This window comes from Dermacentor variabilis, chromosome 4 (assembly GCF_050947875.1).
Source record: "Dermacentor variabilis isolate Ectoservices chromosome 4, ASM5094787v1, whole genome shotgun sequence".
In the NCBI taxonomy this organism is placed as follows: Eukaryota; Metazoa; Arthropoda; class Arachnida; order Ixodida; family Ixodidae; genus Dermacentor; species Dermacentor variabilis.
Window position 1 is genome coordinate 30228581 of NC_134571.1, and position 17505 is coordinate 30246085.

A 17505-nucleotide genomic window follows, 5' to 3' on the forward strand; every position below is an offset into this window, starting at 1 on the left:
CTCATTGGGGCGATAGGCCTGCTGTCAGCTAGTTTGTCCAGTGAACGTGCACTGACAGCAATAGTTCAAAAAGTGATTGACTGAAGATATAACCCCAGCGCTCTTAATGGACATGCGATTGTGCCATCCTACCGTTTTCAAGATGATCAAATAGGATTAGGGCAGCAAGAAAAAGAAGAAATAGAGGACAAGACGCCCTCAAATTGCTTGCAATGCACTCAATGTAAAAACATAAATCTCGGATGATCCTGAACAAGCTTTGTTAAAGAAAAGAATGGGCAGAGTACTTGGACGATCGTGCAACAGACTTAGTTGTTCTAACAGATGCACAAGTTCTTTTGCTTTGACTTCTTCCTCCACCACCGCTGCCTGAAGCAAAATTAACCAAATTGCTTGCTTGTGCATATGTTGATGCTGCTACCAAAAAAAGATGCAGTATAAAATATGTGTTCATCAACGTCAAGTCCTGAATCCATCACTGCAGACAGACTTCTCTGTGTCTGTTTTGACAAACTTTGGATGGCTGGTGCCTTAGCAGTTGCTCTGAGAAAGAAAAAGAAAAACACACTGGAGTGGCTTGGCTTCATATACTTTATTCAGGCATAAAAAAATTTAAATTCAGAATGCCTGTGACTCTACACCCTCATGTGCTTCCCTCTTTTATAAACTGGTAGCATTGTTCATCCACTCAATTATAAAACATGAGCAAAGAAACATTAGAATTTGATTGTGCCTAATACACAATCCACATTCTGTACTGTGTTGTGGCTATTTATGCCCCAAGAGGAACCACTTACAAGATGATGCCACTTGGTAGCGCAAAGCAAGGTATTAGCACGACACATCACCAATACAGTAGCAACTGCACAGGGGAAACTAAATTTCTTTTAGCACTTTTGACAAAAATGCATCCTGTCCAAATGTCTGTAAAAAGAATCAGATAACATCATTTTCACCTTTCATGCCATGTCGCTAGTAACCCAACGTGTTTGCACTACATTTTGTAGAAATGCTAGCAACATTGTAAGAATGAGCAAAAAATGTAGTAATGCCACATACAGGATAAAAAGTAAACGGTTCTGACGTGCAAGCTGTTCCTTAGTTAAGCATGGAGTAAGTTTATCTGGAGAAATTTACAAGAGGCGGCTCGCTTCAAATTATACATAAGGCTCACAATGCAAATCTGAGTAGCCTTTGTAACACTGGCTCACAGCAGAGGCCATCTCAGTCACAAGAACAAGCCATTGGTAGCTATCGTACACGTGCATCGTGTGCACAGACGCTGCAGGTATAAATATAGAGTGTTTTACATGCAGCCACGAAACTTAAGTTTACAAAAGAGAAGACGACACATCAAAAGCAGGGTGGTCTACATAGAACGTCTGTGAATGCATAAACTGTAAGCATATACATATATATTATGTGTGTATATCTCTGAATGAGGTATGCGACAGCTATGTATTTATAGTATGTATAAGCCAATGTGGCACAACAGGCAGAACCATTTATACTTAGCTCAGCTATTCTTCTTTTTTTTTTTGCCATAGCACTGCAACAACATGTACAATGCATCAGAAAGCTCGCAAGTCATTTGCTCGCCCACTGCAAAGTGCTTAAATGCACTTATGTATCACTTGAAGAAAGCAGCACGTACTCGAGTGCCATTGTATTCACACCTTCATACCTGCTTACCTGAGCAGCCATCAGAAACTTCATGCCTCGAACAACAGCACAAAAAAAGCTAAAAATTTCATAACTGTACAGTCCGTTTTCCAAAGACAGTGCAGTTTAAACTTGCACAAAATCGTGGCCAACAAACTAAATGCGTCAGGAGATATGCCATCGTCACGAGGGCTAAAAACAAGGAGGGGCACTGAAAAAAAGAAAAATTCTCATGTCCCTTTAAAAAATACTTTACACATATTCTATGGATATCTCCCTTTCAAAAACACGGACTGGCAAAGAGCCCAGAAGTAACAGTGCCCTCAGCACTCACAATTTCGGGCACAGCCAGTCAATCACAGGGACTCAACTCGGTAAACAAGTTCCAACTTCATGTGGAAAACAAAATCAATGGGACATTATGATTCCCCTCGGTGGCCTGAAATGGCAAGCAGTCCTGTAGCGTTACTAATTTCAACAATCACTCATTCAGCACCACCTCCCAGACGATGAGGTGACTTACTTCATGTGGAAAACAAAATCAATGGGACATTATGATGCCCCTTGGTGGCCTGAAATGGCAAGCAGTCCAGTAGCATTACTAATTTCAACAATCACTCATTCAGCGCCACCTCCCAGACGATGAGGTGACTTCGTTCACTCTTGGCTATGCCTTGGTGCAGTTTCTTCTCAACAGGTGTTCCAATAGCTGCCGAAATACGGTCGCCACTTGAATCTTCGTCCTCACCGTCTCCTTTGGAAAACACAACATCAATTTCTTATTAGTAATGCCATCGACAACAAGTAAACCATCATTCATTCTAACTTTAAATGCATCATAATATAACAGCAGATGTAATTGTGGTGACAAAGATAAACATCTACAACAGCTGCATTGCAAACGCTTCACACAAGACTGACATTGAAGTTAGGATATGGCGTGCTGCCCTAAATCGCACCTCAAGCTGTCTCTCCAGTGTAAATCCCCTTAACTCTTTCGTTACCGCGAGAAAATGTTCTTTTTTTTGGTCTCGGAAAAATTATTTACCACTACAAACAACATTCCAGCACACAATGCAGCATAGCATATTGTGCATAATGAAATGCTCTTTCCAAAAACATATGTTGCCAAAAAAAATTGTTAGGTAAAACATAAAAATTCTAGAAGTGCTATTTTTACTGCCATTTGATAAAAACAACAATAAAAGAACATGATGTCTACAAAAACAATAATATCAAAGGAAATTCAGTATATACATTTCAAAGATAAATAACCCAGGAATAGTGTCTGAAAAAATAAATTTTCACTACACTGGCATTCTTCAGATGCAAAAAAAAGGAAAAAAAAAAAACCAGACCAGTTCACCGCTCATGCCATGGGGTAAAGCAGTTCCTGGATTTTGTGAAGCAAAGTTTCATTCCACACTTTTCCCACAAAACATCTGGTTTTTGTTCAACTTTGTGGTCCTCATAACAAATTTTGCAGTTCCGCCTTTTTGGCATCTTCTGAGGATGGTACGATAAGAAGTACAAGGAATGTACTTCACCAGTTTGTCTATTGTTATGCACCTCTTCCAGGAACGATCACTCTCAGAGTAGCTGGGCATCAGAGTAGCTGGGCAATTACAAGATTATGCATCCAAGCATATGTGTTTGCATTTTTGCAGATTGTCTTTATCACCTCTGCAGAGAAGAAAAGTAGAAAGAAATCCTATGCCGCTGTAAACTGTCTTGCGGTGATCCATAGTGCTGGGCCAAGGTGTGCTACGGGTGGCCTTCTTTGCGCGAACGGAAGTTTCTTTGCTGCCGATGGCAGCACATCATAACCAAGTGAAGTATGCACCCTGAGGATAATCAGTAGAACTCTCAGGTTATGCAAAAAACATCGGCAGATAAACACGCACAAGGAAAGAGACCACTCAAGGCCATAAAGAAAAATCGCCGGTGAACAGCTGCGAATGTCTTCAGCTGACTCAAAACATTGTCGCTGTCAGAACTTGAATCTGTTTGATGTCATCTTCGGAATCATAACTCGAGTCCTCATCACTAAATTGAAGTGCAGGTACAGCATAGTTTCGAGCACGACACTTTTCTTGCGACGCAGCCACGTGGTATGACGCCCTGAGAGCAACTTTCGATAACTGCGCAGTGACACCGGAAGTGCCTCTTGCCTGGATATTAAGAGAGAAGCGAAATCGAAACTCTTGGAATCTGGTTGAAAATGCCAGGTCCACATGTCGGACATGCGGCAGACCTTCAAAGACGCACTTTGCCGGATTAAAACAACTCGAACTCTGAACCAAAGCTCACTAGTGACCAGCTGGCATAATTTTCGTTTAATTATCACCGCTCAGCAATGTCAGGCGGCAAAGCCGGCGATATAATGTAATCCTTGACTTGCTAGGAGTCATTTGATCACAAAATTTTGAAGCTAGTGCAGCGTAATCGTGAGCGGCATGCTCTTTCCTTGAGCGTGGCAGAAGGTGACAGCCGTGCCTCTTTTCACTACAAAATATGCACATTAGTTCGCAAGAAGATCGGTCAAAAATCAAGTCAGCGGAGAACGAAAATTTAAACTAATCCTGAAAGTTCAGTGCCTGTACTAACTACCGTATGGCCTTAAGTGGATAAGAAATGGCTCGCACAAGCCAAGATCGGTGATCTAAAGCATCGATCACCAGCGATCAATTTGAATAAGTGCGGTAACGAAAGAGTTAACAATTCCTGGAGGTGTTGAGTGCTGGCACACCTTCAGGTTTGATATTAGTCAACATATTAATGTAAATAGAAAATTAGTACTGTATTACAAGCTTATTACAAATATTACAAGCTAACAAGCGCCTTTTACTATCGAAGATCCCTATCACACATCAAGGCTATAAAAAATTGATTGAAATAGTGAAAATTTTGAACAATTTTGTGACTTCAAGAACAAAGAATGCTACAAGTGGAACAATCCACATTTCCCCATGCACAGAATAAAAGGCAACATGCCCATTGCACTTGTGTTTCCAAGCAACTAGTAACAGCTGTCATGTGTGAGAATGGTGGCCATGAGGACTGTGCAAACTAACCAACTCTGAAGTCAATGTAGCCTTCGCCGCCAGACAAGACAAGCATGCACTTGGGAGATGCATCTTCAGAGCCCAGTGCTATGTCTCCAGTCTTTTCTTCTGATGCTCCTTCTTTGTCTGAGGAAGTCATACCGCCAGTACCTAGCAAAGCAGAGACAGCCAGAGATGACATCAGTAACATAACAACTCAACAAGCCCGTAATGACATGAATTGAGAAAATAAGGTAGCTTATGTAATAAGAAAATCACCACGGAGGCTAACAGTATTAGAACAGCATTTGTATGTCTTTTGTTCAAAGAGACAGAGAAAGAAAGAAAGGCAAGCAGTAGAGCAGGCTAGACAGGTAGAGTGCCCCGTCAGAATTCTCTCACGGTCTGTTCGGAGAAAAAAAAGAGTGCTAATTAGAAAAAATGACAACTCGAAGTCAGCCTTCTCATTTAACCTGGTGCCCCGACTGGCGTACCAAACACCCCATGACTACAGTACAGTACAAATATGAAACACAGCAGCATGACATGGCATAAATACTATCTCAGGTTAGTACACTAAATTTATTGATTGTGAGGGAGAAATCTTACACAACAATCACTCTGGCACAATCAACAGATGCTTTTAATTCCCACTTCATTGATCTATACAGGAGCCACTGTAATAAGTCAGTTGTGCTGGGGTTCCCAAAACATGAACAGTACATTTTCTAGCCAGAACAAAAAATTTGTTCAGTGTTTATATCTTTAATGTAATAGCAAAGCACAGCAGGTTGACAGTTTTACAACTTTGTTTGTAATGTATATCCCAGACTATATTCGTCATGTTTTGAGCCACATACAGCCAAACCTCAATATAACAAATTATTAGACATAACAAAGTAAATAAAAAATTTGGAGGACGCCTAACCTTCGCATTTAAGAGTGAAACGCAATAGCATTAAAAGATACCCAACGGCTTCTCCCGCTTCCCGGCAACTGGAGTATATGTAACCGTAATGTTTACCTGGAAACACTTGCCGCGAATGCTATGCACGAAGGTGAGCTTTGTGGTGGAACCACAGCCTCTTGCATGGGCCACAATGCGGCGGAGGCAAGCACCAGCTGGAGTTAATACAAGGAACCGGGCGTGCCGCATGTGGCACCCAAGACACCCATAGCGCCGGCGCACGCAAAATAGTAGACCCCACGGCTCGTCTGTGAATGCTGCAGCCGGTTTATGTGTGTGAAGGGGTTTCTTTGAGTTTTCGCGTAACAGAATCATATTTTCTCGTATAGACAAATTACAATCCGAGAGCTATCATGTCTGTAGGCTGTGTGCAAGTCATAGTTTACAATTTTTCTGCCTCTTTTAGCTTGAGAAATTCAATTGGTTCAGTCAATTCCTTGCATCGTATGGAAGGCCTAGGTATACGTGGTTCGAAAATCTTCTTGCCTATGTGACGTCCGACGCAGGACGCCGGATTTCTGCGACGCGGACTCATTAACGCTATTGTGTTAAAATTGACTCACCAGTATACTACAGCGCAACAGATATCTGGTTATAAAGAATATCAGATATAACGAAGCTATTTTTGTGTCAGATGCGACTTCATTATAATAAGGTTCGACTGCATATAATGTTTCTTAATTTGCTGCTGTTCCCTGAAGCAATGAAGCCCGCAGAAGTAATAGTAATATATAAGTGAGGTGACAAGAAAAATCTAGCTACTCAGCAATTTCTGTCCGCCCATAGTTTTCACAAAGTCTGGAAATCATTTTTCAAGCAAGCATTTTTTCCACGATGGGCCTTCGACAGTTTCATTAGGCCAATTTGATTTTGGAAAGGAATCACCAGTGAAGTTTCATTACTAAAATGAAATGAAATTATTATTAAGTGTGCTGAGAAAAAAATGAATCATGGGCATGTTTAAGAATTGTCTGGCATGTCTGAATCATGAATGTGGGTTAATGAAGTTTTTGGGTCGCAATACTTCGCCACTTCCTCAATTCCTAAGCTAATACAACTTAAGCTTGTTCTGCAAATAGAAGTGTGCACTAAACTTAAAATTTGAAAGCTTTTTATCACTTGCGAGCTGGATGACTGATGAATAAATCAGTATGATACTGTTTGACATGATACAGTACAGTACAGAAGCCTGGTAACTGCTGAGTTCAAAATGTACAGAGTTCATCATCAACGACCACTTACCAGGAACAGCCACAAAAAACTTGACCGAGTCCCTGTGTCCATGAAATGACAGCTGTGCTTGTGCCATAGAGCAGTAGGGCACAAAGCTTCCCGTTGTGATGTTTTCTCGACTGTCACTGTATACCCGAACGACAGCACCAGGCATCCGCACTCCACTTGCAGACGGCGTGGTTGAGGCAGATGTCTGCTTGTTCCCTGCTGGAGCACAACACATACGCATGCACCAAGGTTACATTCCAGTAAATAGCCACCTGTCACCTAGTGAACCTGTCAACCAAATTTATGGTAGGACTGCTTGGTGCAAGCAATATTCGGTGCAAGCACTGATTGTAGTTTCTTCTATCTGTGGTGACAGCATCACAATGGTTGAAATATGGACTGACCAGATCACAGGCAAGCAGCAATGCATTGACAAATTTGAGCCTTATCTTTGGATGATCCCTGTCAAGGATACTTTCACTTACACAAAATTTTGCACGAATAGCACTGGACACGTCGACGGACAAAAGCATTCCTGGGCACAGTGACAAGAATGCCATCACTCGCAGATGCCGAGTTGTCCGACACTAGGTAGTCTTGCAAAATCTCGCGCAAGTAATCCCGAAAGTGGCGATCCGAGATATGGCCCACTTTTTTAGTCACTTGTGGAAAAAAGTCACTTGCTTTCTAATGAATTCAAATATTTCGAACTCACTATTATTCAGAAAATTAGGCAGCCGCCTCAAGCCCGAATTATTGGGTGGTGACGTATACATAACGGGGAGTTCAATTTATTAAGCCACTTATCAACCCCAGCCACACAGGTTTCGAAGAGTCACTAGTTTTGGCGCACTTTGGTGCAACATTGTTGTTGCTTTTCTTTTTTTTTAATCAGGATGGCACAGGGAATCTTGTTTGGATCAATATGGCACATTTGGCGCAGGAATTGGAGCACTGCTTAACATATTGAACCATATTGAGAGCATAAGCCTGTTTATCATAACTGGGTATGACTGTGCTATAATTTAGTATTTAATACATCATATACAGACAGACATTAAAAAAAGAAGCTTATGAAAATAGAAGTACCATATTTTTCAGTTTATAAGTTGCACCCTTGTGTAAGACACCCCATTTATCGATAGTTTTGAAGAAAATATTTTAACTCGGTCGGTATAAGGAAAGTAGTAAATCACACTTGTACACTAACTGCAAAACGTTGTACTCACCCATCTCACGGCACTAAATTTCCATAAACAAAATTAATAAGAGCTGAAAATTCTGGCAGAATAAAACATGAAACAACACTCCTTTTAGGTGCAGAAAAATGACATTAATTGCATTTCACTCAAAGTTATCAAAGACCTGCAATGTACTGTCAAAAAATTGGAGGACGCTTAAGCTTCGCCTTCAAGAGTGGAACGCGATAGCGTTCCCATCGACCCGCCAAGGGGTGTAAGACAAAGCGCTACGGCGCAGGGATCACTTACGAGGCGCCCTGCATCGGACTTTGCGCCCACCTATCACGCGGAGAGCGTCGAGAAACGCAGCGTTCTGCGCAGCAACGAAACGTGCGCCTGAGCAAACGGAACGAACCATAGAACTCGGTGTCTCGGAGGGGGAAACGATCTACGCCAGCCAAACGTCGTGATCGGCACGGGCAGAGAGATAGACAGATAGTAATCTAAAGAAAGGAACGGCGCTTGATTCTGCAACCCGCGTGGGAGCACGGCGAAGCGTCGCCAGGGGAGAGGGAGTCGGGGCCGCAACGCGCCTGGCACCGGTCCGCGCACAGCACAGCCCCAATGCGCGCATGGCGCGCCACCTGTCGAGGCAGCGCCGTACATTGAGAGGAGGGGTCTTCTGTGTTTGCCGCAAGATGGCTCTGCGTGTGCGGTAAGCGCAGAAGAAATGTAGCGGAAACGTACTTCGCTATTCGTGTAAATGCGACTTCTGTAAGTTACGTGCTCATAATTACCGATATACACCGCAGTATAACATTCTACGGCACGTTTTTAAGGCAACACCGCGTTCACTAAAAGCGCGTTTGTACCGATTTCAAGCATCGAACTCGTGGCTGAGTAGTAGCGTCTCCGTCTCACACTCCGGAGACCCTGGTTCGATTCCCACCCAGCCCATCTTGGAAGTTGCTTTTTATTTATGAAGTGCCTGCCATGATTTATCGCTCACGGCCAACGCCGCGGACGCCGACGCCGACACCCGACACCGACGCCGACGACACCGGCTTTTCTGCGACACGAGCTCCTTAACGCTATCGCGTTAAAACTTCAGTCACTTGGGCTGGCGGTTACCACTGTCAGCCTCTGAATAACTTTTGCATAACGTCGTAAGCATATTTAAGCACGTCGCTGGTGTTTTCTCTGTGGCATAGCTTGCTCATGACAAACACACTAGCAATGATCCCATCTCGCCTGAACACGTGCGTACAAAACCAAAATGGTGACTGAAAAGCAGAAGCACTGTGGTTGCTGCTGAACTGCTACTGCTGGACCGCTGAGATTTCTTGCACAGGTGACTGATGGTGATGATCACCAAGTGGTGATTTTTTATGTGTAGATGTGGTGACTGAAAAGTGTGGTGATATTTTTGTTTATTGCATGAGTACTGGGGATTCTAGCTTTAAGAAAAACTAAACCCTAACAGCAAACTAATACGTGTGAACTCCAATCATGAAAGCCAAGATGGCGGTCTCTACTGCGGCTGCCTACATGTCGAGCCCTAGAAGCCGACATTTGTTGCAATTGTTAAAACATTTGTTAAAACATTTGTTGCAACTGTTAAAACAAGATTCAATTTCTCTAAGAATGTTGCCCATTCCTTGCACTCATGAAAAAAGACGCACATACTGGTCGTGCCAGCATGCATGGCTTTATGCATATACAGTTAAACCTCGATATAATAAAGTCGGTAAAATCGGCAATTTGCTTCATCATAGTTAAAATTAGATCTTTTGTACAACTAAGTACAGTCACCAATGAATTTTTCTTAAATGGGAAAGGCTGTAAAAATTCTCCGAATTATTGGGCAATTGGAAAAGGCAAGCTTTAATGAAAAAAAAAAGGGGGGCGGATTTTGCTGAATTTAAGAGTTGGCGCCGAAAAATACGGTTTCATGTCGTGTCGAAGATATCTTCACCTTGGTGGTACGAAATGAAGCTAACCAGGCTTCCATGTCTACTTCCCCCTCCGCGGCTGATACTGTCACCCGCTGTGGGACGACACTATCATGAAAAGCACCAGCAGAAGGGAGCAAATGCTTCGTCAGCCTCTAAATTAAACGTGTCTCTGGCACTTGAGATCACGCAACCTCTATAACTGAACACAGAGGAAGATAACGCATGATGCCGCACCATCTCAGCTCACCCAGTCTTTGCACACGTAGCAGATTACCGATTACCTCTAAAACAGGGCGCGCTTGTGCACTTGAGCACATTACCGCAAGCTCACCCCCCCCCTCTTCCCATTGTCCGTGTGAAAGACGACACTCATCAAGCCACCATCCTGCTCGACTCACTTTCACTCGACATGAATTCCCTCGCATGCTTTCACTTGCACCTAAAGCATACATCGCACAAGGCACGATAGGTTATTATTGCAATTGGGCTTTATACGAAACATGACACTGCCCCGATTTGGCAGTTTCTTTTGGTCGCACGGTGTGTGATTTGAGAGGTGCATTTGCAAGTAGCTGCATATAATTGAAGCATTGTGCCATCTGCATCCACGGAAGTTTACATTTATTGTCTTGGTATTCCTTTGCAGCGGCAGGGTAATTTTGTTATGGTGAAATCTAGTATAAGCACAGATCACTATATTGAGATTCAAAATATATGGTGCTCTATTGATAAGAGGTTATAAAAGGTTAAATACTTTGTTATGTCTAGAATTTCATTACATTAAAGTTTGCTATATCAAGGTTCAAGTGTATAACATGCACCGCTGCACAAGACGCATCGTCAAAAATTTTGGAAACAAGCTGTGTCTTATACACCGGAACATATGATATATGTACTTCAACAGACAGAAGAGAGAGAGTCCCTGTACATGCACATTTGGGATGCAAAGGGAAACTGATAGGCTTGGGTTAACCGATAGTCTAGCTTGGAACTCAGCAGCTTGAAGACAGAATGAAAACACTGCAGGGCAATAAAAATATTGATGTTAAAAGTAAACTGGAATTTTGAATTATCAAAAGTCAGCCGTATTTACAACACTGACTTTGACAAAGTGCAGACACTTGCAACTCACCTTCCGAAAGTGGAACAGAGATGATGACGCCATTGCCGGTGCCCATCCAGAGTCGGTTGCAGGAAATCAGCAAAGCCGTGATGCGCACAAACGAGAATCCAAGCTTGCCCGTGCCTGAACGGGATGCAACATAAAACAACTACTTAAATCCTTTGTCACTGAAACTTTGAGGAACTGTAAGCACAACTTCATGCACTTTATATCTTCTATGCTACCAAACAACAGATTCGTTTTGCCATTCACAAAAGTGACTCAGCCCAGAAGTCTGGAATTGAATTTACTAGGTTTGAATTCCCTCCCATCAGGAATTTTAAGGAGGTAGGGGAGAGGAAAAGAAGAAAGAAGGAAAACAAAGGAAGAGAAGTAGTGTGTTTTATACATTCCTCCAGCAGTAGTAACGGAGCCTCCCACCTCAATGAAAAGTTAATCAGATCCACGCAACTTCCAACCTAGGTGTACCATTTTTGAAACGCTAATTTTAGAAAATTTCTCTGAAAGAGTCTTCAAGTCACAATTTTCAGCCTGGTGACGTTTCGCCATGATCATGCATCCAGGAGCTTTGTTCTGTGCTGATGACATAAATTCAGTCTTAAATTCATTACAGTTAATGAGATGCCTGAACTGAACATTATGTTGTAAAAAATGTCACATTCTTGCCCTTCTACAGTTTTGTAATGCATATAAATTTTGCCTGATTGCTTTAAAAACAATCACAGACATTTCTTCCATTCCTGCTAATGGCTGCTAGCCAGATGTGATGGCAAGCGATAGTAATGCACTGGATGACAAATGCAGAAGCCAATAAGCAACTGTATAGGACTATAAGAACATGTAATGAAACTGTATAAGAAGAGAATTCAACTGACACAACGAAAAAAAGCTAGTTAGACAAATTTGCATCTCTTTAGCCAAACGCAACTTGCAAAAAGCCGATGATCTCACAGCGAAGTCCGGCATACTAGAATTACAGCATGCCATGTGGCATAAATAGAAATACATTGTGTAGTCGTGCTACAATTGCATAATGATAGTGGTGGAAACAGGCTTGCACTAGTTGCTTGGCCTTTTTACTTCTATGCGGCCAGAGCAGCGGCAGCTAGCCAATAAACATTTTCTTTTCAGTGAAGCCCAACCTCAGGTGGAATAGCATACCCAGCATCTTGGAAACATAGGGCTCAATGTCAATGTCCTGCAGGTGCTGGTATGTGTGAACATTGTATAGTCGCAGGGTGCTGTCCAGTCGTATTGTCACCCAAACTCCATCTCCAACCCAGGCCATTTGTCTAATTTGGCTTTCCTTCCTTGGGTGAGCATCAAAGGAATGCTGAAAAATATACATAGATTTACTACATCGGTTCTTAATATCTTAATATAGCTGAAAACAACATAGGCAGCATTCTCTTGTGTAGGAAAAACACACCCATTCTAATATCCAGCTTGCATCACAACAAAACAATGTCTTCTGAACAGCATAGTAGATGCTTAGCTTCCTCAATATAGGCAGCACACCTCGCCAGCCACCTTGCTTACTGGTTCTATCAAACAATAAACTTCACTTGTGGAGTTCCAAACACACTGATGAGAGAAGTCGCATCAGTGTGCAATCCAGGTGACATGTGTGATAACGTAACGAGAATGAGGAGAGAAGGCACACCACATTTACATTCTCCCCTTCACTGCTGTTGCTGTGATGTAGCTGCACACGCTTGCGCCAGATTCATTGGAGAGAAGGTATAGTACCTCTCTTCTCAGCAAGAACGGCCTTCTCACTGAATAAAAATGAGAGGGACGCAAGATTCGAATCAGGACAGTTCCTATTGCTCTGGCCCTGTCTACAACTCGTAGTACCTTCAGACAGAATCCTTCTCGCTGTCTTGGCAAATAAGCTAATTGCCCAAACACATGCAACAATAAGTGAGCTGACCCCTCTACTTCTACTGTTTGCAAAGGGGATGCCCCTCTGCTTAATGATAATCCATTTTATTGTGCAAGCAATAAATATTGTCTTGCACATACACTGTTGTTCCGTATTATTTGCCTAAACCCACAATGTTTGCAATTTACTTTCACAACGTGTTCGTAGCCCATGCTACAGGCTGACCGTGTGTGGCTAAAACCAGAGCTTGCCTTCCGCACTAGCTGCACACAAAGCATACCCCATAATGCAGACTACCCAAGAACTCACAAGTACTCCCAGTGAGCCACAGACCATAGTTCGTGAACTAGTGTGTCAAGGTTGCCTAGGCTTTCCTTAGTAAACACTATACATTAAAGCAAATATGAGCATTAGGAACAATTTAACACAACACTGACCTGAGCACAATGCTGTTAGCAATCATGTAAAAATTAACACTGCCACTAGCAGGTAGACAGAAAAAGAATAATTAGAACAATATACAATAAGAATAAGGAATTTTAGAAATAGTGTACCAAGGGCTTAGCGTGTGCAAGAACCAAGCTCCACTGTCGTCCCTTGCCATTCTTTTGTACTCTCCTTGCATTCTTTGTGTACTCCCAGTGATTTGAGTTTCCTAACTTTGGGCCACCTATTTATACAACCCCAATAATGTAATAACAATGTAATAATGTGGGCTTGGCAGCACTGCAACGAGTTTCACTGACACCTAATGCCTTTTCGCCATAGAGGTGCTCACAGTTTTCTGCTTTCCCGTTGGCACCTGCTGTTCTCCCGGAGTCACCACAAAGCCTGCAGGCACGCCCGGCTTACGGTGTGTTGGGTTGCGGGATGCACCTGCCTGGCGGAGCGTCCTCAGTTGTGTGCCAGGAAATACCAATCCTGACCAATGCTCTGTGCCGTCTCACGTCTGCAGCCTGCTGTATGCCGTCACACGTGTTGGCTCGCCCTACTCTCAGTGCGCTAGTACTACAGACTGGCCAACCTTGTCTACCCTCTATACAGCACTAATAGAAACAGACCTATAATTGTCAAATTAGCACATTTCAAAGTAAAACAACGTATTCTCTCAAATGCTAAACAACTAAAAGAGTCCAACCACAACACATCAGAAGACTACTCAACTAACACTCGGCATGCACATAAACAACTAATCAAATTTGGCAAGTCGCAGCAGAAACCTTTCAAACTTCAGTACGATAAACTAATCATGGAGAACAGAACCTAGAAGTATGATTACACTACAAGCAGAGTTATATGGATGGAAACAACTTTATTCTGAGTCCGGCAAATTTGATGACCCGGGCTCAGGTCTCCCATGAGGGGACTTCGAGGCCTTGCCTCGTCGCCGCCTCTCGGGCTTGCTGGACAGCCCACTCTTGTGTCTTGAGGTTGGAGCTGCGCAGAGCGGCGGCCCACTTCGACGCAAGAGCCTCCGGAGCTACTGCCATTGTAGCTGATGTAACCCGACCCTCCCACAACATGTGTGACAGCGTCGCTCTAGTGTCCTGACATAATTTGCAAAGAGCATTCGGGTATTGCGCAGGGAAAATGTGCTGCAATCGCACTGGACTGGGGAATGTTTGTGTTTGCAATTGTCGCCAGATGACTGCCTGGCGACGTTTCAGCATGGGGTGAGGTGGGGGCAGCAACCGCCTGCCTAGCTGGTAGTGCTTGGTGATGTCATTGTACCTGACCAGGCGTTCTCGCGTGCAGTGAGCCAGCAGTTCCAAACTCGAAGAGGCGGTCCCCGATTCTGTGCGGCGGGTCAGTTCTCGCGCAGAGCGGTGTGCTACCTCGTTCAAGTTAATGAGGCCCTCATCGGTGGGGGTGGCGACGTGCGCTGGAAACCATATGATGGCGGTGTTATCGAAGTGCTGTCGACCAGCTTTCCTTAGAATCTGGAGAGCTTCGGAGGAAACGCGCCCCCGCGCGTAGTTGCGAACTGCGGATTGTGAGTCGCTAAACACTACCTCGCAGAGGGGGTCGGTAAGCGCAAGCGCAATCGCTACCTCTTCTGCTGTTTCGGGGAATTTCGTTGCGACACTACACGCGTGCGTAAGCCTGGAGCTAACGTCTACGACTACCGCCGTGAACCGGTGTTCTCGTGCGTATTCTGCGGCGTCTACAAAGCGCGTAGTCCTCTTTCCACCAAAGGAGCGCAGCAGTGCCTTGGCACGGGCCTGGCGTCGGCCCCGATTAAATTCGGGGTGCATGTTTCGAGGTATAGGGGCGACAATCAGCGTGTCGCTGAGGTCAGGTGGAATGACCTGTTTCTGACCGTGTTGGACGTGGTAGTTGAAGCCGAGTTTCCGCAGGATGTACCGGCCCGTGGCTGTCAGAGACATGCGTTCGAGTTGAGAGGTTCTTTGCGCATCCACGATTTCCTCAAGCGTGTTGTATACTCCCAGCTGTAGCAGACAAGCAGTGCTTGTGGACTCCGGTAGGCCAAGGGCGATCTTGTAGGTCTTGCGTATAAGGGTGTTGATTTTCTCCCTTTCAGTGACATTCCAGTTGTGGAAGGCAGCCACATAAGTGATGTGACTGATTGCGAAAGAGTGTATGAGGCGCATGACACTGTCCTCCTTCATGCCCGTGTGCTTGTTTGTAATGCGTTTGATCAGGCGGGTAGCCGCTGTAACCTTGCCTTCGATTTTGCGAATAGCTTCTATGTTTGACCCGTTGGCTGTTATATGCATGCCTAGGATGCGTATCTTCGGGACTCGGGGAATGCAGGAGCCGTCTTGCGTATAGAGGATTATGTCGTCACATTGGCGCGATTCGGCTGTAGGCTTGGGCCGGCGGCGCAAGCGGTAGACGAGCAGCTCCGATTTCAGTGGAGATAGTCGGAGACCTGTGTCTTGGAGGTAGGTTTCGACTGCAGAGACCGCTGCTTGTAAGGTGCATTCTATCTGACCGTCACTGCCCTTGTTGACCCACAGCGTGATGTCATCTGCGTACAAGGCGTGATGGAGGCCATCGATCTCGTCGAGGTAGGCCGGGAGACCCAGCATCACGAGGTTGAAAAGGAGCGGGGATATGACCGATCCTTGAGGAGTGCCGGTGCTTCCTAGTGTATGTTCGTCGGATGTCATGCTGCCGACCGCGAGGATGACTGTGCGGCGCGACAGGAAGTCTCTCACGTAGTTGTAGCTGCGCGCACCCAAGTTGAGCTTGTTTATGCGGCTCAGGATTGCTGCATGTGCTACATTGTCAAATGCCTTTTCCAAATCTAGGCCGAGGATGGCCCGGTTGCCACTAGTTGGGTCATTGATAATCTGGTGGTAGAGCTGGAGCATGACGTCTTGAGTGGAGAGGTGTGACCGGAAGCCCACCATAGTGGGTGGGTAGGCTCCAGTGTCCTCGAGGTAGTGGTTGATGCGGGAGAGGAACGCGTGCTCCATCACCTTGCCAACACAGGATGTGAGGGAAATGGGCACTACCATCCCTGTATCATTTGTTTATACTAACATTAGTAGCTTGCTGCCCAAACGCGAAGCACTCTGTAGCCTCATTGATTCCTCTGAGTGTAAGCTTCTCATAATAACAGAAACGTGGCTGAATTCCACCGTCGATAACACAGAGCTTAATTCATTCCTCTCTAATTTTGACATTTTTAGGCAGGATCCTGTAGGCAAGCACGGAGGAGGTGTTCTGATAGCTCCCCATCGCAGCCTTTGTTGCTCCATTGTCAATATCACTTCACCTCTAGAAATATTATTCATATTGTGCAGTTCTTCATACCTACAAATTATTATCGGTGTATGCTATCGACCCGCCGATGCAGATGCTTCCTTCACTATTCACTTCCACGGAAACTGCAAACTGTTACGAAGTCATTTAGTCATTCTTTTGCAAACAGCACGAATAACGAGACACAGAAAGAGGCACACGACCCAGCGCCTGTGTCGTGTGCCTCTTTCTGTGTCCCGTTATTCGCGCTGTTTGCAACAGAATGTGTTCGTACTGTTTGAAGTCGGAGGCGATCTCACCGCTGCCAACCAGATGTTTGGAACCCACCGATGGCATCGGTTGTTGGGAACTCGGCGCTGACGCCCGTGGTTGTACCTGGGTCGCAAGCCCCAAGGGTAGCGTTGGCCTGGCGGCCTGGGGTACAACTGGAAGCATCCGAAGGTCCCGGCAAAGCATGAGTCGACTGGTAACAACAAAACAACTTGTTTATTTTAACATCGCAAAGAGTTGGCGGTCAGGTTGACCGAAGTAGAGAGACGGGAGAGCACTTTACTCAACAGAAGAAATCGGAGCCCTCCTTTTGGCGTCCGGGGCAGCTGTTTTTATACTCTCGCAGTTGAGGGCAAGAAGGAACCCCTCAAAAGACGAGCACGTGAATGTACAATGGGCTAATGGTGACGCACACTGTCGTAGCGCTGCCGTAGCACCATGTCGAGCACAATATCGTAGCACCCT

At 44.6% G+C, this 17505-nt stretch overlaps 1 protein-coding gene across 13 annotated transcripts in view; it reads right to left on the minus strand.

The window, feature by feature from the left end:
* Positions 1-573: 573 nt before the first annotated feature.
* Positions 574-17505, minus strand: part of syd (JNK-interacting protein syd) — a 102009-nt gene continuing 85077 nt past the window's right edge. For 11 of the 13 annotated variants that reach the window (XM_075688500.1, XM_075688507.1, XM_075688506.1 and 8 more), the window contains 5 exons: positions 12315-12486; positions 11163-11276; positions 6916-7113; positions 4737-4877; positions 574-2416 (listed from right to left, as the gene is read on the minus strand). In XM_075688500.1, the coding sequence (XP_075544615.1) occupies positions 2277-2416; positions 4737-4877; positions 6916-7113; positions 11163-11276; positions 12315-12486 (765 nt within the window). In that variant the 3' untranslated portion in view covers positions 574-2276. The remainder of the gene's footprint in view (positions 2417-4736; positions 4878-6915; positions 7114-11162; positions 11277-12314; positions 12487-17505) is intronic. The other 2 variants (XM_075688499.1, XM_075688511.1) reach the window with 1 other exon arrangement.